The sequence below is a fragment of the Megalopta genalis genome, chromosome 2 (genome assembly GCF_051020955.1).
Source record: "Megalopta genalis isolate 19385.01 chromosome 2, iyMegGena1_principal, whole genome shotgun sequence".
NCBI classification, from domain to species: domain Eukaryota; kingdom Metazoa; phylum Arthropoda; class Insecta; order Hymenoptera; family Halictidae; genus Megalopta; species Megalopta genalis.
In genome coordinates, this window is record NC_135014.1 from 14,273,904 (window position 1) to 14,301,325 (window position 27,422).

The window sequence follows — 27,422 nt, forward strand, 5'->3', positions numbered from 1 at the left end:
TACGACACACTCGATCACGCGAGACTTTGTTCTCTTTTTTCACAGCTGAAACTTTTCCTTTTCTTCTCGTGTGCTTATAGTCGCATCGACGTCACAGGTTAGCGACATATTAGCGACTGTTCTGCGTTCAAATCATTGGAGGATGTATTTAATGTGTAGCCGGCGTATTTTAAGGCTATTTAAGGTTATATTTATTGTACTGTATATTTATTATATTGTATTTATTTTATTATATTCATTAAAAGTAGATTTTATTCAGGTCGAATTGCACAAATGAATTTTATGATTGCATCTTTTTTTATTTCAAATTGCATTTCACGAGCAGTCAAGAGAAAATGACTTATCAGAATTTTCAGTCGTCCGGGCGGTAATGTGTTAAGATAAATTAACTGTTATTATTTAACTCTCCGATGACGAATGTTTCTCGATGGTAGCGACAGACGAATGCAGGGTCACTTTGACTCACGATAAAGTTCGCGTTGAACCGATACCGCTTTTTGGTTAAGTTTGTTGAGTTTATTATATTTAGACGAAACCCACTTGGATCACATTCACTCGCTTTACAACTTTTTCACTAAACGCACACTAATGACACACACGAAACACGTACACACGAGCTACAAGTCGGTGCAACCTCCTCGTGGCGCGCCTCGGGTTATTCTAATCCCGGCGGCACATCTATCATTCAAAGTACTGTAACTTTGCGAGGAAAAAATCGCAGCGGCTTAACTCGACCCTCAAATTAAAGTAGAAAGTCCAAAATTTACAATGTTGTGAACGGCATAACGGAACAACATTTTTCCAAGCCCATGGAGGGCGTTAAACTTTGCACGTTTTCGGCATCGCACGCGTGGCCTTCAGATTTAATATATTAGCATAATCGAGATGCGTGGTAACAAAAATTAGAAACATGCTATCGTAAAGCAGAGATTTCAGTTTTTTTAACCTTTTAGGCACGACGCGCCACTATAGTGGCTTGCTCTAGTAGCTCGCTCGCTCATCGTTTGAATCAAATAATCGTCTTCGTATGCATCGTTTCACACTTCTTTCGTCTTCGCATCGATTTACAATATACAGACTTATCTTAACAATATAACTGTTAACAATATAACTGTATCTTAACAATATACAGACAGAATATACAGACACTCTGTACAGTACATATCGGACTCTGCCGTCCAGAGAAATAGCCTCGCGCAAAATTCAGCCGTACCTAAAAGGTTAATTGAGAGGAGATGTCATAATTCCATGAAAGTTTTCGACGGTGTTACAGCTGCTCGATGGCCGACAACATTTCGGCCGAAAAACAGTGTCGTCTTAATTTTGCTCTCGATTGTATATTGTAAAGAAAAATCGTATCCACTCGGACGACAAGTCAGAGAGCATCCCCTAATTTGGCGCCACATCGTGTTTCTTTTGGACCAAGATCCTTGACATCCATCTCCATCGTATTCAATTCCCGGCTGCAAACTATTCACGGGAGAATTCGCGTTTCGTCCGGCAATCAGCGTCTACCTTCAGCCCGACGATGATGGTCTCTCGTTCCGGAGTATGCGGCCGAAAAGGGAGAAAAAAAAAGAAAGAAGACCCCGCCGGAAGGGTCCGCGTTCTCTTCGGAGCGGTTCGCGTTCCCTGCGACGCGCGCGACGTCTACGCTTCTCTTAATTATAAATTAATTATTCGTCGAGTTATGGTCCGATTCTCGGTTCCTTTCCCGTCGTAATTACTTCGAGATCGTCTGAACTCGCTCGGCCCTCGAGCTCGCCGTCCTCTTCCGTACTCGTTTTACGTTTCTCGATTTTTCTTCTTTCCGTTCGGTATTTGGCGTCCTTTCTACGAATCTCGGACTCTTTCTCGGTACCAATGTTCTAGCCCGTTCCGTCTCGAAGAGATTGTACAGCGCGCAAGAATGAGTGCGCAGACGTTATTAACACTGGAACTACCACACCAGTCGGAACGACTGGTTCCACAGTCTCATTTTGAAGTTCTTACTTCGTGTCACTTCTTTTTTTTTGTCCGCGACGACCTTTGCAGCGATAACTAAAAGCGTAGCACAACGAATTTGATTTTTGTTTCATTTATTCGGAATTGAAATAATATTGTATCATGGCTGTGCTCGTACCAGTCGCTTCGACCGGTGCTTCTCGATGTGGATAAGTATCCTATGATCTGTTTACCGAACCCGAAATCGTTTATCAGACGTTTAGATACAGTGGCCCACGAAAGTGTTCGTACACCTTTTAAAACGCAATAACTTTTTCAGAACTGAACCAGACGATTTGATTTTTCTTTTGGATGATGGATGATCTAGTCTACCAGACGATGGCTAAAAAGCTGTTTTTGCTGTTTATGATTTTGCTGTTACGTGGAATGAAAAGAAAAAATTAAAAATCCACGTTTTTTAACTTTTCTGCCTGAACCTGTGACGAAAATTTAAAAAATGTCTCCTGTAGATCTCGGGTAACTTATATGCGTGCTGAAGATTTGACCGAAATCGGTTAATTCGGAGTTAAAGGAGGCGTCGAAGGATTTCAAAAACTGCAGATTTCTTATAGTTTTCGGTCAAAATCGTGATAAAACTGCGATTTTTGCGATCTTTAATTTTGAGTTGTAACTCGTAAGAACGTGAACCGATCTCGATAAAATTTTCGACATGCATATATAAGTCACCGAGATCTAAGAAAGACATTTTTTTTTAATTTTCGTTATATATTATATTATATTATATTATATTATATTATATTATATAAATAAATATAATAAATAATAAATAATAATAATAAATATATTATAAATAAATAATATTATTATATCATATTATATAAATTTTCGTTAGGCTCAGGCAAAAAAGTAATCGGTCGCCCGCTCTATCTAGCCTCTTCCGATTTTCAGATTTTCGATCATTATTGGTCAAGTGACGTGCTGAGCAAGAGACGTGATTAGGTGGAGCGGACGACCGATCCTCCGATAGAAGTGGTTTCGGGAGGTCATAGAAAAGTGGTGACTTCGGGCGTGCAGGTGAGCTGGAACGAGCGGAATACCCCGCACCCCCTTGCTTCTCTGCCGAAATGACTGACGTTTTCTGAGCACCAGGCAGTAGTTATCGATGTTGTTTCACGCGGTCACTTTGTACAGGAATAGGACTGTCGGAATAGGACCTAAATACTTTTTATATAACGATATTTTACGAGCCCTAAAAATAACAAAACGATTGAAAATCTCTGGATTGTTGCAAAAAGTGAACGATAGAGCAGTGGAATGCTTTGATATCGAGGATGGTGAATTGTATGAGCATGAAGAAAGAGAATTAGAAGAGAATGAAATTGTACTTCATAGTGATAATAGTGATAACAGTGATAATGAGATTATAGACAAAGAAAATGTTCGGTAGTTCTCGGAAAGTGAATTAGAAAATATTTTGAATTTACGTGAAAGAAGACGTGCTTGTGTGCTTTCAAGTTCTGAAGACGAAAGTGAAAGTATACATTATTATAGTTATTATAGTTGTCATTAATGGTACAGTAGTTGTAACATAACATGGAATTCCTTTTGTAAGATAGTAATAATTCAATAAATATAAAAGTATTCTATTATGTATTTTTTAAAGGCCAGTCATTCTGACTGGTTTTGGTAGAAACCAGTTCGTTTTAGCTGTTGGTAATTCTAGCGTTAACATTTCTCATCAGCCCGAATCCCTTGCGCGTCCACCAGTTTTAAAAATTATTCTGCGAAATCTCTCGAACAGGTCGTTGTTACAGCCGCTCCAAAATTACTTTACAATTCTGCGAGCGTATTTAAACAACGTTGAAAGGGGCCACGTGAACCTGCAATTTTGTGACTGTAGCGAAGGAAGAGGGTGGCGCGGATCCAGGGGGCGAATTCAGTCAGCTGAATGATCCAAAATGATCTCGGGAGACCGTTAAAATATCGTTTAGCATAATCGAAAATTTATAAAAGCTCGGAGGGCGGGATATTTCGCGGCGATGAAAAAAATACTCGGAACGAGGGTAGGTCGAGGGCGAAGGCTCGCTCGAGGGGACCGGCAGATCAGATTTTCTCGTTCCATCGGATCCCTCTTCGATCAAGAGACGCCCTAGTTTTCGCAGGAACGACACGTCCGGATAAATGTTTAAATGTTACTTACCGTGACACGTTTGAGAATGCTTCTCGCATTTAGCGGTAGCTGTAACAATAATCGCCGGTGTTGAGTCCAGTGCGGGGGGCGGGTGGTTGTGCAAATTCGATCAAATCTAGTCACAGGATAGGCTAGAGGGGGAATCAAATCTGTCAGTCGAACCCTCTAAGATCCAGGCAGTTTTATTTAGCTCGTGGGGTCGCCGCTCCCCTTTCGTAAACTTTCAACCCTTTCGATCTTCCCATCGTTATCGATGATCGTCGTCGAATTCGATGTCTTGTTCACGTGCTGTACACAAAGCTCGGACACTTTTGTCGAAGTTGTTTCTCCTTGCCTTATTTTTATTTTTTGTTGTTGTGTGCATTTAACCTCTCAGGTAGAGAGGTTTTTACTTTATTTTTATATGTTTATTTAATGCGCTGAAAAAGTAGTTTATAGCAAATTTAGAACTAAAGAATTAATTTCCACCACTAGAATTTGTCATAATAAGTTTGTTTTATTGTTATATATACGATAATTAATAATTACATATAACATATCAAGATTTAGTAAAATATCAAATGAACAGTGAAGAGTCGAGTAATTAATATAAATTAATAACGTTAGGAACCTGAGTTGGGCGTATTTTATTCACATAATGAATAACGAATACTATTTTATTCGAAGAATAAAATGTTATTCGGATAAAATTTTATTCGAGGAATTTATTCGAAACGTTATTTAGATAAAATTCTATTCGAAGAATATTACTTGTATAAAATGTGTTCAATGAATTTATTATATATGTTATCCGAATAAAATTTTATTCGAAGAATTTATTCGATATATTATCCGAATAAAATTTTATTCGAAGAATTTATTCGATATATTATCCGAATAAAATCTTATTCAAAAAATTTATTCAAAATGTTCGAATAAAATTTCATTCAAATAATGTATTATGTTTTAATTGCATTTATACCGTATGCACTAAAAAACGAGACTAGATCCCGTTTACAATAAATAAATTGTTCGACAAAGACTTTAATAGAACCCGCGTTGTCCATCAACGTGTGATCGAATTCCGTTCAAAGAAATACATACTATCCAAATAAGAACGTACAGGTATTTGACTGACCATCGCATAAACAATGATACGATTTCTCTGGAAACGCAGAGAATCGAATATAAGATCGACATCCAATAAAATTCTATTATCGTAAGAAACGCCGTACGCGAGGGCCGAGAAGGCAAAAGGAAGCTTAAAAATCGCGACTGCTTGGATGCTCGTGCAAAAGACGGGAGGGTGGGGGTCGAGAGAGACGGAAGAAGGATGCCGAAGCTGGTGTCGCAGATACGCGGTGACGTGAACGAAGAACCCCACGGTAGCGTTACGTATGGCGGATACTCTGTCAAGTTTCGTTCGCGGAATCCTCGTTCGGTTCCTGCCGGTTTCGCGGGCCGCTGATAAGAAGGAAGATATAAAGGGGGCGAGATTACCAGCGAGGAGGAGGCGCGGGGAATAAAGGGGACGGGGCGGGCCGGGGAGGGTGGGGTCGGAGAGGCTCGGTTACTCGATGAAACTGAGTTTCCGACGAGAGCTTCGCGCCACTTTTCCTGCTGCTACGTGTTGCCACGAGCTACGGCAACCTCACGATTCCTTATTCATCAACGCCATCGGACAAACCCGTGAAATTTGCATCCGACACGCTCGTACATTCTTCCCCCGTTTACAAGCGCCCCGGCCGACCTCGCTTTGTTTTCATCCCCGATCGTCCGCGGGCTTTTCTTGTCGACGTCGCTGATTTTTTCAGCTCGCGTGTATTTCGTCCGAGATCGTTTCGGATTTCGGAGCTGTTACGAGCCGAGAGCTAAGGCACCTGTGCGTGGCCGAAGGCTTTGTTTTGGATTTCCTGGGATTTAGGTATGCCGTGGACTGGCCGATGCCTATTTTATCACTAGACTGCGGATCATTATTGTATTTTATTTGAGTTTGATATATTGATATTGATATTGATATTGATATTCTGATATTTTGATATATTGATATTCTATTCTATTCTACTTTAGAATAAAATAAAATAAAATAGTATAAAATAAAATAAAGTAGAATAGAATAGAATAGAATAAAATAGAATAGAATAAAATTCAATATATCAAACTCAAATAAAATACAATAATATAGATAGATATATATAGATAAAATGAAACAAGAAAATATAAAATAATATAAAATAAAATATTCTATTTTATTTCATATTATTTTCTTGTTTCATTTTATCTATTTTATTTTATTGCGCGGTATGTGATGTGTCACGCCTACTGGAAAGTTCTGTCCGATATTGTTATTTCAAGTTTCAACAAATATGCACAGATACATTTGAGACGTACAGAAACCGCCCAAAATGGAAAGTCCACTGTCAGCCCCCCGGGACTGACGCCGCGCTCAACGCGTTAAACGGAACGATGTCCAATTTTCAGATCTCAAATCCCCGAAATGTCACGGCGAGAAAATCTCCGTACGTAACGAAGCATTGCGTACACGCGAACGGCATAACTTCGACGCGAATTCGATCGCGCAAGATTGATCGGTCGACCGTGAAGTTGGCTGGATGAGATTGTTGCTAAAGAGACCGGTTAACCGCGATACCATTCGGCACGGGATAAAATTGCACCGACATGCGCTGGAGGGGAACGATGAAAATTTGAGGTAGCGGGCTGACGGTCGGTTTACCGTCGCAACAAAATCGTCGGGTGTTGTGCACGAGAATCGCGGGAGAGCTCGTCCCTCGCGCTGCTTTCCGGCCGCGATAAATTATTCCCAGGGAGGTTATACGATGCAAAGTGAATGCACGTAATCTTTCGAAATTCCGTAAGTTTGTAAGGAACGCCAACGGCGCGGTGGCGGCAACGGCAACGGCGTCGACGACGACGACGGCGACGGCGATCGCGGCGCGGCGGCTGCTGCCAAAGGAAATTGCCCTTTCTCGGACCGGCGAGCTTCCCACCCCTGAAAAATTCAAAACCTCGAAACCCGGAAAACTTGCTCCGACCGATGCTCGATTCGCCTGTACCCGGTCGCAGCCACAGCAGCAGGCCGCCTTATTGAAAGTCTTTTGACGGTCCGCCGCCGTCGCGGCGACTAATCCTCGTCGCTCAGGGCCACGAACCTTCCAGGCTGCCTGCGATCAGCCTCGATTCAGCCCCAAAATGAAGCGTGGTAGCAAGTGCATCGCTCAAACCATCAACCTATCGAATCCCGAGACCTGCGTGCGGCCGCGGAAAATCCAGAAGCTGGTCGGCGCGGACAGCGTGCATCAGCCTTGCCCTCCGCCGTCAGGATCCTCGGCCTTTTGGACCCCTAGGCCCGTGCCCGTCAGGGTCTGCAGCAGGAAGGATATGCAGAGGACCTGTCCTCCGAAGGTAACGAGCCCTTTCACCTTTCGAAAGCGAGCAAACGAGAGGTTTCGTATTACAGTAAATTCTCCCGCATTCTCTCCGTTAGAGGTCTGCTCGCATTGTCCCTGTGCTATTTCTACGTCCATACGCGTTATTCCTACGCCTATGCAAAGATTCGTCGGAGTCGGTTGAGCGTAAGATGCGGCACGCGACGCGGCTCATTCGACTAGAATTCCCGGAATCGTAATACAATAACGTAACTGTTGAGGCGGTTATTTGAAATAAAAGGGTGTAGAATGAGACACGCGTAAATAACTATATTTAAGAAAGAAGTGAAGGAGACACGGTGAACAAGCGCACAGTATTAGAGTACGGAAGAACCTGAGAGGCCTGGGCGACAATGCAGTCGCCTGCAGAAGCCTCCACATCCTGAAATGCAGGGTTTCCAAGACTCAAGAAATTACTTCTTACTTGAACAATAACTTTTTCAATTTTAACATTGTAAAACTGAATTTCCTTTTAGCATATTGCCGATAGTTTTCTGATTAAAATGAGACCGACTATGATATTGTTCGGACAGATATTTCCGATTAAAATAAGAATCGAACACGGTACAATTTCGACTACATATATTATAAACTACAATAACACAAAATGATCTTAGAAATAACATAGCGTGGAGCTCGCACTAGATAACGCGTGTCCTCGCGTTCCATTCCCGATTTTGAACTGCTTTTGGAACACCATGTGTAAAAGCGAACCGCGAGACTCAAAGAATCGTGTCTGGTCTTCGCACCAAGTACGCCAATTTTTCGATTCCAGCATCAGGGACAATGCGAGAGTAATTGCTGTCGTCCTCTATCCGAATCTTTCCAGCTGAACTCCACAGTCGTTACTCCTGCATTATTGAAAATTTGTAAAAGATCTTACCTTCGAAATAAGCCCTTCTTCCTGGTTACCGTGTTGGAGAGGCAACTTTGAAGGAACGATTTCTCGAGATCATCTTACCGACTGCTTAGCTTGGAAGTAGCTCCGTGGATTATTGCAGGGAGGGGGGGGGGAGAGGGGGAGTTTCTACTCGACCGAAATGGGGTATTTGCTATTAATGAGATTCCGTCCGTGTTGCGTCGATTCGTTAACAAGGGACCTACGGCGTGGTTCCCGTGTTGCCAGCACCCGTATCAACGCGGGCACGGGCTGTCTTTGCGCGATATTGACGTGCCGTGCCAAGGGGGATGACGGTGCTCCAGCACCTGTACGGAATTGGTTAGCCGATACGTAGCCGCGTTTACCTGAAATTAGCCCGACAGTCCGGCGTACACAGGTACGGCGGCGCCGATGGGTCTCTAATGGAGGAGGACAGTTTCGAGTTCCCGTACTTGTTAGGGACACGTACCTACGTGACCTCACGAGCCCAGGGCGAGGGACGCACCGCGTTTAGCTAGTTGCAACCCCCTTATCGCCCAGAAGAGACCCGGACTCCAGGGGTTTCTCGCTGTTAATCTTCTCCGCCGCGTTTTCAACCGACTATGTGATCAAGCGACGATTTTTATTAAACATCTCATTCTACGATTATTAAAATTTGGTTGAATAGTTTGCAATTATAAAAACTTGATTCCACATTTTACGATTATAAAGATTTGGTTCTTCAGTTTGCAATTACGAACATTTTGTTTCCCATTTCACAATTATAATAATTTGGTACCTTAGTTTATACATTTAGAAAAATTTGGCTTCTCGTTTTACGATTATAATTTGATTCCCCCGTTTGCAATTACAAATTTTAGCTCCTCATTTTACAATTATACAAATTTGATTAATCATTTTACAATTATACAAATTTGATTCCTCATTTTACAATTATAAAAATGTGGTTCCTTAGTCCTTACGTTCCTTGCAATTAACTTTTACAATTTTTGCATAAAAATCCACACAGTCTATGCATGAATACTACAAAGCGACACGCGTTGCATCACCGTCATAAAACAATGTCATGCTGACCCTTCGGAACTGTTCCCTTTTTATAACTCGTCCTGGCCATCGAGGCCGAGAGAAGCGAAGTCCCAAAAATCCTAAGCTCAAAAACAGCCCGGCTAGGCACGTTCGTGTCATAAAGACATTGGTGCTGTGCACTATTAACAACAATATGCGTTTAAGGGTTAAGCAAGCCGAAGAATCCGCGCGAGTTTCGTCGTCGACAGATTCGAATCGAACGTTCGTGGGGCAAGCGACGAAACATTTTTCTAGCCGCCGGTGTATTCGCCGGCGAAACGGACGTGAATTCGGAATTTCGAATGGTTATACGCTAACGAACGCTGTCACCGTGACAAAGTGGTAACAACGGCACGTTGCAGTTCACGTAATAAACACAGGACCCGGATAAGCTGCCGAGGCCAGCGAATCAATCGTCCCGACAAACGGTCGTAACATTGTTAACCGTTCGAGCGCTGTGGGCACACATTGTTTCGCGCGCTTGCTTAGAGTCTTTCGCGCGGTGTTCGAGCGATTCTCGCGGACACGGAGGCGAATAATCTTCCGGAACACACGCGTTCACGGGAATTGTACGATTTCACAGCTCTGCGACTGTCCCCCGAAACCACCGCCGAAGACACTCGGACAAAAGCTTTGCGGAACATTGCTGTTTCTGCTGAAGAGCAGCGTCGCGGCCGGTCTCGTTTACTGGACCCACGCCGAGGGATTATGGGGATCCAGCGAGGAAGTGGAGGATCTCTATCACCGGATATTAGCCACCGTAGCACCGACCGTCACCGACGAGCAAGTTTGCGCCGAAGTATAAATACGTCGCACTCGTTTAAAACAGTCGCAAAATAAATAGCGAACGAATCAATATTCTTGACTAAAATTACTTTTTCTTCGGATACTCTTACGTCTGTACGATATTCATCTAGAAGCTCATTTTTATCGGTTTCGTAGTTCAGTGGTTATGATTTAGTGACGAGAAAAGTTGACACTTTAGTTTGCGGATCTGTAAAATCAAGAATTAAGAAAATCTCGAAAAATCCTTCGAGATTCGTTTATGTACCCTTAAAGACTAGGGCGAATGCAAATTTCACAAAAAATCTAAAACGGTACTCGAAAAGGTGTCTGATTCCGCGTGGAATGATTGTATAGAATGGCTTAGAGATAAATTAGTTTTATTCGTAAAAGCAAATAACATTTTACTCGCGAATGAACTATTCGGAAACAAGTTATTCGTGAATGAGCAATTTACAAATAAATTAATTGTGGATATATCTTTTCTGCGAATAAAAGACAATTTAAGAATAAAGTTATTCGAATCGATATTTATTCGTGAATAAAATTATTTTAATAATTATCTAGATAAAAGATTATTCGCGATTAAAATGATTCGACTTTAGCTAAAAAATTATTCGAATAATTATCTAAATAAAAGATCATTGACGAATAAAATTGAGTCGACTAACTATCTTGATATACAATTATTGGACTAATTATCTAGATATAAAATGATTCGAATAATTATCTAAATAAAAGATCATTGACGAATAAAATTGAGTGGACTAATTATCTAGATATAAAATTATTCGACTAATTATCTAGATATAAAATGATTCGAATAATTATCTAAATAAAAGACCATCGACGAATAAAATTATTTGAATAATTGTCTAGATAAGAAATAATTCGTACGGCCCCGCACGTTAATTCTGAAATAAATGACGGGTTCTTTCCTCCGTTACAGGACGTCCAGACCCGAGTAGAGCTCTTCAAACAGAACCTGGTCCAAAATTACAATCGAGCAGTGTTCTCGACGATGAGGTGTGTCGCGGCCGCTTCGTCCGTGCTGCGAGAACAACTTCAAAGGGTTCTGCCCAAACAGGAGGAGAATCCCGAAGAGGCGTCGTCGGACGACAGCTAGCCCCTTTCCACCGGGCTCATGGACGAAGGGCTTCGAAAACGTATCGCGTGTCGTTTGTTGGCCCCTTTTATGGAATCCGCTTAACCCGTCTCCGTGATTTTGTAAATGCCGATGTGCTACTGTAAAGTGTCGATGTCCTGAAAGGGCTCGTTCTTTGGTGAGAAATTATAAGGGAAGAGAATTACTACAAGTAGACCGCGGATTTTATATCTACTTACGAGATAAAATTCGTACAACGTAATGCAAAACTGTGAAAACATTCGAAAAGTTTGAAAATACTATTAAATTAAATTATTGTTAAATTACGTGAATTATTTATTAAAATATTATTATTATTATTATTGATATTATTATTAAGCAAAGAAATGAATGTCTACGTAACTCCTGTTTCTTGTCATTAGTACGAACAGCTTTTATTTTGCGTAAGAAACCGCGGTCTAGTTATCAGCAATTGCAGTCGAGTGCCGTGAAAATAGCGATCGGTGGAACCGGTATGCATTCACGGAGCGAGAAAGAGGTATTTAAGTAATTAGCTGCGAAGAGAAAATTATAAGTAATTACTAGACTGCGGATTATGTGCATTTCCGACAAAAACGAATAAGTCAAATCGAAAACTGCGAAGGCATTGGAAAATTTTAAGGATATTGTTGCATTACACTCGACTTATTACGATTATCAAATAGGGAAATTTTATTTAACTTAGATTTCTTACAGGCAATTTACGTCTTACAGGCGATAATTAAAAAATGTTCTATAAGCTTGAAACACGGTCTCGATCGTGTATATACCGGATACGCCAGAAAAAGGGTAAAACGATTAGCCGGAGAAAGGAAAGTACAAGCAATTAAAGTTGATTAAATCTGGCGTGGAAGCATCGATCGATCTAGCTGATATGGCATTCGCGAGGCAGGACGAAGCCGTTTCGCGGGAATGTTTCTCATTTTCGCGGCGCGGCAGCCCCGACGAAACACACGAACGGATTAAAATTCCGTTCAGGCAGGGTTCATTTTTTTTCTTGGCGGGCAGGCTCTCTCTCTCTCGAGGGCGCACAGGGGATTTCTCTGGCGCGGGGAGGCTTGCATCTTAAGCGATTTTTATGGCGTGTCTTGCCGCGTAACCTAGTCGAGCCGCAAATTTATTTTCCGTGGCCGGGAGATACGTTACGCTCGACAGTTTGTATTTTTTCACGTTCCGCGATTAAAGCACGGACCCGCGCCCCCGTAAATTGGATCGGGCGAGGGGGGAAGGGGGGGCCCATAAATTCGATTTCCACGGATTTAATGGAAGACGAAGTTGATGCGCAGACCGGGGCCGACCCTCCGGCTGCTTTGCATACTTCCGCCAGCACGGAACACGAACATCAAAGGTCAGTCGCGAGATATCTTCGAACCCGGCGAACAAACGTTCCCGATAATGGAAGAAACAAGCGCGGAACAGACAACAGTATGTGTGTGTGTGTGTGTGTGTGTTCGATCGGGAACAAAGGGGATCCCCGGATCGTTTGTCCCGCGAAAATGACATTTCAAAGGAAAAACGAAAAACTGCGCGGGTCGTCGTGTTTGCAAATCGTGTTATGTCGGTTAATTTGAAATAATAATTTATTTTCGTATCCATCGCGGAACACTATTTGGACCGTTCATTTGATCCCAGGTGTGTGCAACGCGCGTTTCAATTATAGATTTTCCAGCGTCGAGTTCGGGCCCGGTTAATTGAAATAAATATTTCTCTCGGCCCCGGTGAAATGTTTCGATATTATTTTGATCGAATCGTAATGCAGTTTGCTGCATCGCTGTACGGTCGAACGGTTCCTTAAGGCGAATTCAAGGTGAATTCAGATCTTTGGATGTGCGTCCAGGATGCGCGTCTCTGTTAATGAATTCGTGGCGATTGTGAAGGACGAACGATGAAGCGATTACATCGTTTCACTGGTTGAACACCGGTTTTCATTGTCAACGAAATCTGTGCACTGGTTGCATTCATTTCCAGTAAATAAAGTGTTAAGCCTTTGCACTCGAGTGGCGATTCAGGGGCACCACTAAAATTTGTTACATCAATTTGTTTCAAAACATTGTTAAGCGTGTAACTGTCGCGTGAGTCCCAAGAGTCAATTTCATATGCATAAAATGCATTTTATCGTATAAAATAAAAATACTACAAGTAAGAAAATTGATTTTATATTTAGAGCTAAAATAGCTTCGAGTGCAAAGGGTTAATACGTTCTACCAATACAATTGACATCTTACTAGTTATTTTATCTTATTATAGTTACTATGATATCTTACCTAGAACGATTTATTTAACTGTTTTAACGATTTATTAATCTCGATTCCTTCAATACTTTCTCAAGCTTTCTCTTGCAGAAAATTTCGCGAATTCAGCATCGAAAAGATCGAAATAATTATTAACAAATAAATTATTAATCGAATTGAAATAAATAACATTAATACGTCTTATTCGATAAATACGAAGCGAACTATGAGAACAATTAAAGTCAGAATAATCGAAGGCTATGCCACAGTAACTGGCTCGACTACCCGATTTCGCGAGCCTCCGTCCAAGGGAGCTGCTGCAACGTTCTCGAACACGGTGTACCCGATTAATTTTGAAGAACGCGGCAGCTCGTAGCGCGCAGGTGTCCTCTGTAAATCGCTCCATTGCGTCGCGTCGTTCGTCGGTCCGCTCGAATCCAAAATGATTGCGCCGCTCGCGAATGAAAAGTACGCGGCAATTAGACTCCTCGATAGGATCCGCGCACAATTGCGCCTCTGTCTCGGCCTCGGCCACGGCCCCCCGAACCTGCTCTCACGTGTTCAACGGCTGAATTAATGGACGAGCGAGGGCACGCTTATCAAACGGATTTTATCAATCGGAAATGCCGGTCGCTATTGGAAACGATATTCCTAGCGGCTTTGTCTCGGTGCTTCTTTTTTTACACGCCGCTCTCTTTCTCTGTCTCTCTCTTTCTCTCTGCCTATTTCACTCTCCCTCTCTCTCTTTCTCTCTTTTTCTCTCTCTCGTAGGGCGGGATCCTCGGTACGTTAAAGTTGATTTATTAACGTTTGATTTATTTCCCTATCGATACGAAATGCTTTTACTACGGCGCGGCGCAGCGCGCGAGCAAGATAGCGCGCGTGGCCTGCTCGATATACCGAGAGGCGATCGATTTTTCAACCCTTCGTTCCCTTCGACCGCCCTTCCTTCGCCGTTCCACCCCACCGTCGAAACCGCTACCGATCACGAGGTGTCCCTGTTCCTCGTAGATCGCCGGTTCTCTCATTTACCAGCGTAATCGCGACCATATTTTTTTTCGAAAGAGGATCTAAGGGCGCGGGCCGTGTGTCTATTAATAAGCATATCGAGCCCGTGGGATCCGGCGATAAAAAGTGATGTATACCGCTCGATTGCTTGGGCATCGCGCGTGCAGCGACCGATACGAACGGCTCGCGGACGCGAACAAATCTTCGCGGAAATATTCCCCAATGAGTAGTTCCCCGCATTTTTCCTCGAGGTTGTTAATTACGCCGTTTCCGGTTCCAGCCACCGACCCCTTTAAATCTCAAGCTGATCCGGCTGCTGGATCAAGATATTACCAATTGTCTACCTACGTTCGGGTCCTTCCTCCGGGTATCTCTCCGTGGTGACATCTGGCCATTCTTCCTTACCGTCGATCGATACGGGGGCTTCCTAATTACTAGTCGGCGAGCAACGTGGATGTTTAGGATTTATTATATTCTGGTTAAATAGAATGTAACTTGTAAAGTGCGAGCATAAAGATCTTGTCGACTTATTAATGTAGTGTGGTAATGAAAATCTTGCCGACTTATTAATGCAACGTGATAATAAAGATCTTGTCGACTTTATTAATGCAACGTGATAATGAAGATCTTGTCGACTTATTAAAGTAATACGATAATGAATATCTCATTGGCTTTATTAATGCAATGTGTTAATGAAGGTCTTGTCGACTTATTAATACAATGTGATAACGAAGATCTTGTGGATTTATTAATACAAAAGGGTGTGTGTTAATGTAAATCTTGTCAACTTATTAATACAATGTGATAATGAAGATCTTGTGGATTTATTAATGCAATGTGATAATGAAGATTTTGTCGACTTTATTAATGCAATGTGATAATGAAGATCTAGTCGACTTATTAATACAATGTGATAACGAAGATCTTGTGGATTTATTAATGCAATGTGTGTTAATGTAAATCTTGTCGACTTATTAATCTATTAACTGCCACGATCTTAATTTGGGGATTTTGAAATTTTAAGTACACCACTTCGCGCAAAGAATATATCAGATGAGTTTGACAGTTTAATGTTATTTTATAGATATCAAATAATATTGTTTATAACAGACGGTGTGTATTTTGCGTTTCGTTTCTATGCAACAAGTGGACAAATTTGGAAATCATCTGTTAGTTGAACGCAACAAAATTATCATATTTGAAGCATGATATTTTTGGTTTGCTTTTTATATTGTAATTAAATACCATATATATAAATATGTAATTTAGAGGTTACGGTAACTATGTGTTACTTACACAGTCTTTTGTTTTACATGCAATATACAAACTTCTTTCTTTCTTTAACCTGCCACAATCCCCATTTGAGACTTTTTAAAAACATAAAATATTGTAACATAAAAATATAATTTGAATATAATTGTATTGTTACACAACTATTTGTGCATATACATAACTTTTCCCCGAAAAAATTAAAAAAAAAATTTGACAGTTAATGGGTTAATATAATGTGTTAATGAAGATCTTACTTTCCGACATCCTTTATCTGTAGTCCTATATTTTATAGTTCCTTCGTCTCGCGATGCCATTTAACGACTTTAATTAGGGAAATAGTATTACTATCAGTTAACGTGAGTCAATAAAATGTCGGACATCTGTGTAAAATACTTTTATCAGAAGTTTCAATAAATTGAAGATTCCAAAACCTACGAAAATGTTTAAAAATTTCACGCTGTCCGACTTGTCGTTCAATTGTACTACTTCCCCTGATATAATTTCCCACGGCTGACGTTTCACTGACTTGTATCATTTGCTAAGTTGCAGAAATTCACGAAAATTTGTCAATTTCTGCAAGTAATACATATCAACAAAATGTCAGCCGGCGAAAAATGTTCGAAGATCGACTTTTCGTTGACTCGTGCTACTTGAAAAATTAAATTTGAATTTCTATTTCTGCAAATAACACACGCTAACGATTGGTGAGACCACTGAACCACTTTTCGCCGGCTGACTTTTTATTGACTTGTACCGTTTGCAGAAATAGAAGAATTTTCAAACCTCTTCGTAATTTCTTCGAAAATATTTCGACGTTTGACTTTTCGTTGATATATGCTACTTGATGAATTAAATTAAAATTTCTATTCCTGCATGTAGTACAAGTTAACGGAAGGTCAAACGTCGGACTATTTTTCGCCGGCTGACTTTTCATTGACTTATACCACTCGCAGAAATAGAAGAATTTCGTAAAATTTAGTCGAATTCTTCGCAATTTACCAAGTGGTGCAAGTCAATAAACAGTTAGGCGTTAATAAATTCTCAGGGAAAAGTAGTAGAACTCGAGGATAGATCTGACACCGTTATCTTTTCGCATACTAAAAATGATCAAAACATTTATTTAATTATTTTATATATAATTATATAATTATTATTTATATATTATATTATTTATATAATTATCTTTTTAATTATTCAATATGCCAAACATGTATTCTAAGATTGACCGTACAGGGTGAGCAAAGAAAACGTTTATGTTGTCGTCACAAATATTCTTTATTTGTACCAAATTGAATACAATATTACAATATCAAACTTACTCGTGAAAGAAAGGAAATAAGAACGCGGGTATTTTGCCATTACTTGCTGTTAATCCGAGAATGATAAGGTATAGGAATGCCGAAGGGATTTCGAATGAACAAGAGAAACGGAATCGTTAGTTTGAATCGTTGATGAATTATTCGAGTCCGAGGATGATGTTGGGTAGGCAGGTGAAATCGAAGAGGCAATTGTTTCTTGGACAGTTAAACAGTTTATTCAGATCGAAACGTTACGTAGTATATACATATGAGTTAGTAGACGATATGGAGTTCTGATATGAAATCACCTATACAGTGAACTTAAAATATAGTCGTCGATTTACACGGACCTCGCGCGTGCCACATGCTGATTATGTACATTCGTTTGTCTCCAAAAAGTTCATATGCGTGCACACACTTACACACACAGGCGTACACACACTCGGGCACACACACGTACGCGCGCATCACTCGCACGGTTGCAATTCTCTACAATAACGATATCGGAATCGCTTCGACAGAAAACAGGTAAAGATACTATAAAAAAGAACGGAGGTGGAAACGAATCGTCTCAGGCTCTCGGCGTAACGCAGCGATACATTTCCACGATCCAGATGACGCGAAGTTCCTTCGAAAATCATTAGAACACTGGTCAAGATCAAATTAGAAAAACCGCTGTTCACGTTCAGGCGTGGGTGAAATTATTTCAAAAAGTATTGCAAATAGTTAATGGAATACTGTGGTTTGTAGGAATTGATTGAAAATAGTTCTGTATTTTATTGTAAAGAAAATTATTAATTTGAAATAGCATTTGCTTAAGATCTACTGGAAATAATTTCTCTTAAATTGTGCTTCGTGTGTCCGAATTTTTATTAATTATCTGAGATTCTATTTCTTACGATTAATATTTATCGTATAATTAAAGAAATAACAATTTAGTAAGCAATGATTTAGTAGTAATAATTTAATAGGTAAAAAATAATAATTCTATTTCGTACGATTTATATTTAGAGAAAAGATGAGCCTATAGGAAAGATGCGAACACATATTGTTTCGAAAAATAGACATTCTATTTTTTAGATTTCTCTTAGTCAACGTAATTGAAAGATTTAATGTTAAGACACGCTCGGCAAAATTGCACGGAAACAATATTCGAGTGTTTATTTTCATGCACAGCAAAGAAAATATTGATTTCAATGAAGTATTTTCTCTCTCGTATCGCGTAAAATATATATTTCAAATACTTATTATATGTTTGTAAATAAATTAAATATTTCAGCTGTCGTTTCATTTAATACAGAAATAAATTACTATTTGAAATGAAGCATATGTAACACAGCTGACAGCAACAGCATTCGCAAATATTTGTATTTCCAGGTTGAAATATTTTTACCCACGTCTGTTCACGTTCACGCTTGTCACCTGGGGGTATGTATATATGTGTACTCGATATGCGAAACGATTAAGAAAATAAATGGCAGTGATTTCTTTGAATATCGTAAATCGGTTGGATAGAGCCTGGATCGGGTAAATGTTTCTCTGTGCGACAGAACGTTCCCATTCGCAGGGATCGATGAAACGAAACGTTTTTTGAGCGTTTTTGCGCGAGAACTTTCGGCTTGTGCGCGCGTCTCACTTCGAGAAACGGTAAAGATCGGAATTGGATCGCGACACCCGGACGTACAAGGAATTAGGCTGAGTTCGTCGTGGACGTGAAAAGATTAGGTGATCGCGTTGATCGCAGGTGTACTCCGACGATTCTGATCGCCTCGAAACATCTTGCAACGATCGACTGCTATAAATACCGAGCAACTTTTCGATCGTGTAAAAATGCTTCCGTTGTCACGGCAACGCTATTACGTCGCAAAATAGACGCGCACGATTTTTAGACCTCCGAAACTAAAGGGCGCCCATGAAAATTGATCGCCTGCGATAGAATTTACCCTTTCATTTTTACTGCACCGTTAATACTAAATCTGTCGAGCACTAAAAATGACTCGCGTGTATCGCTTCGTAAAACAGACGGGAACTGATTTTATTTGCGAGGAAACCTCGGTGACGGATAGACGCCGATTTTCATGAAACCTTGCAGAAACGTTCGGTAAACCTATTCAAAAATTTAGACCTATTTCGATCGTGCCCGTTTTTTAGACGGTTCTTCTACGGTTTATAAATCACGAACGACGAAAGCTATTTAAAGTCAATTCAATTCTCGTATTTTGTGCGAAAATTTGATGGAATTCGTGTTTCTCTCGTTTACGTAAAAAGATAATTTGAAAGACGAAACATTTTTGCACAGATTCATAGGCTGGAAGGTATAGCGTAACTTTTATTTGGATGTCTTACTTTTGGATACCATTTGTCGCTTGTAAATTACAAGGCTCGATGGGTATGAAAGGATTGATTTCTTCTTTGCAATAACGAACGAGATACAGCTAAATTTTCAGACAGGTTTAATGATCACTTGCGCAGGTTTTCGTGAAAAGCGGCGTGTACCAATTATCGGGTATCTTTGTTAAACATCTGGCGATTTATATAATAGCAATTAAGATAAATCAATCATTCGTCCGCAATTACAAATTACTAATTAATAATTACAGATTACCAAATGTAATCACGATTACGAATTTATTCTAATAGCGATTAATTGTGCAACGATCACGATTACCACGATTCTATCTCGCAACCGATTACAAAAGTAATCGTAAAATGATCCGATTACTGCCCGGCTCCGATCTCCGGTACATGCTTCGAGGTGATCGAAATCGCAGAGTACGCGTCCGGATCCCCGCGAGAACCGAGAATAGCGATCGCGCGTCGATCAGGTCGCTTCTTGCCACGCGGGAGCGTCGCGATCGCTCGTCGACCGTGATGTTCGATAGAAAAAGTGTTTTATTTAGTTAAGTGATTTATTTGTTCGTTTCGTAATTCGGATTCGTAAAGCGTGTCTAAGTTCTACGTTGCGGCGATAGTCGAATTCTAATAATCGGCGACGATCGTCGAGCGTTCCGGGAAGCAACGACCTGACAACGTCGCCGTTCCGAAACACGGGGATCGATCGCGATCGGCTCTCGATCCCCGGGAACACGCGTGCCACAGCCGACACACACACAGCTCGTTCCACGCGGGTCGTCTCGCGACTCGCCACGCGCGATCGTCCAACACGCGCGGGAGAATTCATCAACGATATACAATACTTCTGTACAACGATACGACATTAACTAACGAGCAACGACTTGTGTTTTTTTTTCTTGTAGCTTACCATTGTGTCTCTGTCTGTCTCCTCCGTGTGAACGTGTCTTGTTTATCTTTATCATTTTATTCGTGTTCGGTTGTTTCTTCGTTATCCTATTTCCTTAGATTTTCGTTCGCCTCGCTCCACTTTTCCTCCGAATAATACCGAAATAAGAAACACACGCTCGTCGACGCCACGGGTCGCGACGAGCGACGCGATCACGCACGCCATACGTTCGTCCCTTATCGTCTCGCCTCTCACCCCCACACACCCCCCATCCCCACTCAGCGCTCTGAAAATCCTCTCGCACTCTCCCGCGAGTCCCACGGGTTCTCCACGCGCCGTCGCCGCCGGAGTCGATCAAAATCGTTGAATTCCCTTCGATCCCGAACGCGACCATCCCTCGAATCGAGCGTCGATCTTTCGACGATCAGAATCGTTCGTCGACGAACGGTAAGTCAAAAGGCGAATATTTCGATCGGTTAATGCCTGACTCTGCCTCTCGACGCGTCCACGTGGAGCTCGTGGAGCGCTAGGGAGAGGGAGAGGGAGAGGGAGGAGAGAGAGATAGGGCGTCCCGGACGAAGTTCGCGTCACTTCGTTCTCCTAGGAATATACTTTGTCACTTTTCGTCTTCGTTTTTTTTTTCGCCCCCAGTTTCGCCGTCAAGCTTCATGACCTCGCCGAGAAGCGTCACGTGGAAGCCCGGTTTTTCTGACCTTATAAATTGAATTTTTCACCCCGAGTATAAAGGCTTCTCCCGAGCCTCGCGCCGCCTCCCCTCGTCTGGCCCCCCCGGCTCTTGTTTCTCTACCCCCGTTCGTTTCCCGGGAATCGAATCAAATTAGGAGGGCAGTCGCGGTGACAGTGATTCATTCCTTCCCTATCCTCCGTGAGTGATTCGGATGGCTGCCGCCTATGAACACGTACGTACATTTATTTACAGCTAGTCGAGCTGTCTCCGCGCCGGAGATCGGTGAAATACTGTTCCGAGAGCGGCGAATAGCAGTCGGTTTTATTCGAAATCGTGCCAGGCGTTTTCGAAGCGGAATATTTTCCTTTAAATCCCTCGGCCGTCCGACCGTCGTTAGAGCGTCCCGAACAACAACCGAAATAATTGACCGCGCTCTAAATCTTTATGCAAATTAGCGAATCCAGCCACGTTACTTCGATTAACCCTTGACTACTGTACATATATTCGAACTCACGCGACCGCTGTCAACGGTCCCACGGGCTGCTAATGTTTGTTGCGTTATTATTGACGCGAATGTGTTCGATCGGAATCGATTGTTGCTACTAGCAGCGAATGTTTCTGCGAAATAAAAATCGTCTACGTCGATTGGAAGACTAATTGGCGAGTTTGTTCTTTCTCCGATCATTTTAATGGATTGAAAATAATATAGTAGTATTTTTAAATTTGTTGGATTTTTTCAGCATTTTAAACCGCATTTACTCTATTTTGTAATAAATGCATAAAATTCGCAGTTTAATTATTTGTATATTATATTATATTATATATTATATATATCAATAATAATATAATATATATTATATATTATATATTATATATTATATATTATATATTATATATTATATATTATATATTATATATTATATACTATATTATATATTTGTATATCAATGATGAAGAAGTCCAAATAAGATTCAATGGCAGCAAGACTATTAAAATCGTTCCTTTTATTAGCATCTTTTTTATACAATTATATTATCACCACAGACGAATAAGTAATTAATAGCGGTCTCATAGACTTTTAATATTTATTGCGTTATTATTGATATACAAGAATGAAATAGAAAATCAAAATCAATTGTTCTCAGTTTGTTGTACATCAATTATGAAGGAGTCCAAGTTAGTTCGAATACAAGCAAACTTATAAAAAACGTTCCTTTTTCATGATTTTTTTCTTATCACCACAAATAAATAAGTAATTAGTAACCGTCACCACGGATACCGGTAACAGTAGTTAAGGGTTGAAAATGCGACTATTTCAAGGAGGAAATACAATGCGATATTCAAAGTATTTTTATATTTGATCAGTGTATTAAATAAACATGCGGATCGAGTTATTTCTTTTATGAAGATCATTTATCGGCGCACATCAAAATGAATTCCCTCCGAAATACGTAAATTTGATTGTTAGTAGTCTGCGAGATACTTTATTCGACGCGTCAGTTTATTAAAATAAAAATCATTCGTTTCGCGGATCCCGACGGTAAAATAAAAGTGTGTAATTTTCTGCATTGGACTATCAAAACGGAAAATGTCAAAATAAAATATTCGGTCAGCGAACATTTTGTCCACCGATTTGATATACTATTTCGCCTGATATCAGTTACTATTTCAAGTGTTTTTTCTGGACAATTTGCTCACCTGTGCTGGTACGCAACCGACGCGTCGACCGACGCGTTAATGGAAACTGTTTTCGAAACGGTATTTTATTTAACAGCTTTCAGCTGCGAAGCACCGGCCGAAGGTCCCGAATAATGTTTTTTTTTTTTTTTTAAGGGACAATATAGGAACGTCGCTTTATTTCGGAATATTTTCGTCGAACCAAAACGTTGGGATCTGTTTGAACGAAAATTTTAATCGTATTTTATAAATCTGAAGCGAAATTTTGCTACGAATTATAACCGCGCTTCCTCCCCCAATTTATATTCAGCGAAGAAATATTTGAAATGCATGATCACAGTATTTTATTTAATGTAACAGGATATAAAAATGGTTTATTTTATGCCCCCCAGGAAAGGAAAATATTTTAATTTCCCCGAACAGATTGCTGCTTCCTCTTTAAATACAATTTCGTGCGTTTATTCAAACCGAATTTATTAACATGGATTCGAGCACGAAATAATTTCTTCTCGAAAATTTACCCATCTCCTTCGCTTTGCTGCAACTGTCCTCCTACGGATTCCACACGATTCCCCGTAAGATGCTCGCATTTATTGTCGATCCTTGTTTAAGAGCGCCATCTCCGACAGTGGAACGAAAAATGTCTTTCACGCTCGGTTTTTTCTAGATGACTGAAGTGCATCAAATAGGTAGGTAAGATACCCAAGTGTAAGGAAATTTTTTCAAAAAATTTCAGGACAACGCCATCTACTCTTCCACTTGTTAAAATTACTGGAAGGACAAATATATTTTTATTCAAGTTCTGTTTCTCACGATCGAGTTCGGAAATTTGTATTTTCGCATAAAGATCCGCAGTCCACTAATGATAATAAATAATAAGTGGAACGTGGTCGAAATAATCACCGCGTCGCGGAGACCAGATCAAGTTTCTTTCCCGTTCGATTCAATGAACGATTCTCGCGGGCTCTCGCCTGTCTACGCGTTAATTTATCTCGAAGAAAGCCAGAGTGTACGAGGACTTCTCCGAGCGACGACGGCGTGCCCTCGAATCGATATTTCGCGGCCGATTCCTCGACGACGCCCATCGGCCGTTACCGCGAGTCGCAACACCAGCAGACACCTGGCTCTTATCGGTGCTAGAAAATCCCCTTGGCGCGTCGCGAATATTTTTTCCGGCCCCGTGGCTGATTGATCAGCCCCGAGGCCGCTCTTCACGCCCCCGCGAACAACTCGGCAAAGTACCATCGCATTGTCTTTCCGTCCTCCCACCCTTCCCCCCTCGTTTCTTTATTTTTTCGCCGGCTTACCCTAACGCTCGTTCCATCGCGTATTTCCCTGCTGTTCCCCCATCCATCTTCATTGCAGCGACCGGAAGAGAAACGACAGGGGGTGGAGAAGCCAAGGAGCGCGTCGTTCGGGGATCTTTTCCTCTTTCTTTAGGCTGAGACGCGGGTTTATTTACGTCCGTTCCAATTCGCCGACCGGTGAATCGGCGAATAGCTTCGCCGTCGTTCGAGTTTCCCCGTCCCCGGGCCGCGGTCTCTAGCCGCGCCGAGCCGGGGAGCACGCTAATATTCTACGGCGATGCCTCGATAAGGATTCGGGGTCGGCTCGGGTCGCGGCGCGGCGTCGCGCAGTATTCCGAAATAGCCGGCAAGCTGGCCGATAATTATGAACACTGGGAGAACGTTTAAGAACACCGTGCTCTATGGTATTCGAGGTCGACGACCACGAATTTGATGTTAACTCCTTGCTTTCATTTAGCGTTCGTGTAAAAAATCAATTCTTCGAGAAGTCCACTGTATTTAGCCGGAAATAATAAGCCTGTCAAGCTGCCTGGAAATCGCAAAACACGGCGATAGGAAATAAGAAAACAATGGCGGGTTAAGAGTAGTAAAATGGAAATAATTTTTCATTTATTCTATTTGCATTATATTTCATTTTCAGACCCGATATATCTATCGATGAATAATCATTATCGGTGAGAATAGAAAAATGAATAAGTAATTGTTATTATCGTTTATCTATTTACCGCAGGCAAAGCGGCATCTATTTATTGATTTTTAAGATGTTATAGATCAACAAAATTATGTGATGCTGCATAATATTGCAAGACTAAATTGCCTAATTGGTTAATTGCCTAAATGCTACATGTTGCAGCATTGAGAAGCGGCTATCGCCTGGAACAAAAATTTTTTTCGGAATTTTTTTGCAGGAATACGTCCTGTTGGTATTTTTAAATTCAAAATCGAAGTTGGACTAAATGAATAACGTATACATTAATATCTATGTATACGTGCATACACATATGCCATCATAATGCCAATATTATTAACGAAATATTACCAAAGAATCTTTATCAATAAAAACAGATACGCATCAAAACGTTCGAATTTGCTACGATGTCATAGTTAAAATAAATAGTTACAGTTAAAATTTCTTTATCCGGGGTACACAGAACTAAGATCATAATTTATCATAATCAACTTTTCGGAGTAATCTTTATTGTTTCTTATAGTCTGGACCATTATTTAACCCTTTGCACTTCGAGGCTTCGTCTGATACACTTACCAATATAATAACCATGCACACATTTCATTGTAACACACCGAAAGTTGAATAGAAATAGAAATCATTCTACTGTCATAAAATTGCATAGAAATTAGTAAATAAAAGATTTCGTGGTTTTATTTGCCTGTTCTACATGATTACTTCACAGTACAGTAAATTCTTCTCCCGAATTGACGCTTAGCTTGGAAACGAAAAATGGACAATTTGCGAAGAGGGGATGCGATTAATCGAGCATCGCGGCTCACGTTTATAGTTGCCGATTGTCAACGATTATAAAAACGAGGTGCAAGACTCGAATAACGGCGACATCGGAGTGCAAAGCGTTAATACAGTTCCGTCTAATTCAGGCAAACGATATCGGTTACGTACTCCGAAAAACAAAAATGTATTTCGGCCAGCTATTCGGCATTCCCGAACACTGTGTGCGTCGCCGCTGGATATGTTATTATACTCGATTTGTCGTTTTCCCGATATGTTACTGTCGCCATTCGTTCCCGGATTTCTCCGCGAAAAATTTTGCACGGACGGTTTTCCCCGAAACTTGCATCACGTACCTCGGGAAAGAAATATACGCGCGGGAAGAGGACACTGTCGAAGATCGGCATTCGGTTCTAGAAGAAACGCTGGAGCACGGAGCGAGAGAGAAATAGAGAGAGAGAAGAGAAGAAGAGAGAGAGAAAGTTTCTCGGACAAGAGAGAACGCGAGTTCGCGGCGTGCTCGTCGGCCGGGGAGAGAACTCGAGAGAGCCGGCAAGTTTCCACCTAATTCTTCCGCAGGCCGATTCTACTCGCAGCCGCGGCCCTCCCCACACCCGCGCCGAGAAGAAAGAAACAACATTTCATCGGACACTGTGAGGGAAACGCTCTCGAAACTGTTTCGTCGGCCGATTCTTTCCGACCGGGAAGTTTCCGCGGCGGACGCGGCGCTCGTTACGACGCTGGATTGTCTGTGGACTCGTCGTCGTCGTCGTCGTCGTCGTCGTCGTCTCGCAATTGACTTCTTCGGGGATCCCGAATCTCGCTGCCAATTTGCGGCCGATTCGCGGGAGAACTACGCGCCGAGGAGGCGAGTTCGAAGGTCTAGACCAGGCGCGGACGCGGTTCGCCGTGGCTCCGATCAGAGCTTGCTCGGAAAGTGGTCGAAGAGTAACGCGTTTCTCTGCGGCGTGTCCTCCGGAGAATCACTTCGGATTGCCCTGTGGAGCTCTCCGCCTTGGCTCGCGACGGAGCGTGAACAGCGAGGACACTCGCATCGACGGCGATCTTTGCGCGAAGCACAGCGCAGAGCTGGCGAGGAGGCTTCCGGCGCGGACGCGCTCGCGTCGTCTGCGGGCGCCTTCTCGCCACCTCTGAACGGCACCTACGCGAAACGTTGCTTTTGGAGCAACCTAGGCCCTAGACTCTGCCCTGCCCGTTGCTCTCGGTCGAGGACAGTGTCCCGCGCGGGGAGAGCGAGACAGTGTTGCGTCGCCGACGACGCCGAACTCGCGAGAGTCTCTCGTTCTTAGGGACTTACCCCGGGGGCTAATCGCGGCGCTCCCGGGGCAAAGGTCGGTTGCCGGCCGTGCCTGCTCTAGACGCAACTCTCCGGCAGCCTGTTCGCCATCAGTCGCCGCTTGATCGCCTCGCCGTCGAGACACTCCCCGGCGACGACGACGCCCTGGCCGGCGCCCATCGCGACGCCTTGACTGCCGCCCAACACCATCCCCTGGCCCGGGCCCACCATCATTCCCGCCATGGGCATGTTCTGCAGGCTGGGTATCGTGCTCCTCGATGGTAACCTGAGCTCGGTCGGTCTTCCGGCGAACTTGTGGCACAGCTCGTCTATGCTAGGCGTGGGGCCCGGCGTCACCCAGTGTCCCGGAGGGTAGCCTCCAGGGTAGCTCGGCGGGCTAACTTCCACCAGGTTGCCCTCTGCAACAGCGAACCGTACGGAATTATTTTCGGGATTTGTTTGCCGGTTCACGAAGAGGGACTCTGGCTCTCCATGATTAATCGGATCGC

At 42.0% G+C, this 27,422-nt stretch overlaps 2 protein-coding genes across 3 annotated transcripts in view; one reads left to right on the forward strand and one right to left on the reverse strand.

Moving 5' to 3' along the window:
- Nucleotides 1-6,756: 6,756 nt before the first annotated feature.
- LOC117219269 (uncharacterized) lies at nucleotides 6,757-11,755 on the forward strand. Its single transcript, XM_033468269.2, has 3 exons — nucleotides 6,757-7,537; nucleotides 10,089-10,304; nucleotides 11,238-11,755. Exons 1-3 carry the CDS (start codon nucleotides 7,325-7,327, stop codon nucleotides 11,412-11,414), a joined length of 606 nt encoding a protein of 201 aa, XP_033324160.1. The 5' UTR covers nucleotides 6,757-7,324; the 3' UTR covers nucleotides 11,415-11,755.
- A 5,696-nt stretch (nucleotides 11,756-17,451) lies between these two features.
- LOC117219237 (kin of IRRE-like protein 1) overlaps nucleotides 17,452-27,422 on the reverse strand; it is a 690,910-nt gene continuing 680,939 nt past the window's right edge. For both annotated transcript variants that reach the window (XM_033468215.2, XM_033468214.2), the window contains one exon: nucleotides 17,452-27,332. In XM_033468215.2, coding sequence (XP_033324106.2) covers nucleotides 26,992-27,332 — 341 coding nt within the window. In that variant the 3' untranslated portion in view covers nucleotides 17,452-26,991. The remainder of the gene's footprint in view (nucleotides 27,333-27,422) is intronic.

Excerpts from the sequence above, each read along its gene's own strand:
- LOC117219269 (XM_033468269.2), top strand. The coding sequence starts at position 7,325 with ATGAAGCGTGGTAGCAAGTGCATCGCTCAAACCATCAACCTATCGAAT. Across the intron at positions 7,538-10,088 it reads AGAGGACCTGTCCTCCGAAG|CTCTGCGACTGTCCCCCGAA; the intron begins GTAACGAGCCCT and ends ACGATTTCACAG. Across the intron at positions 10,305-11,237 it reads ACGAGCAAGTTTGCGCCGAA|GACGTCCAGACCCGAGTAGA; the intron begins GTATAAATACGT and ends CCTCCGTTACAG.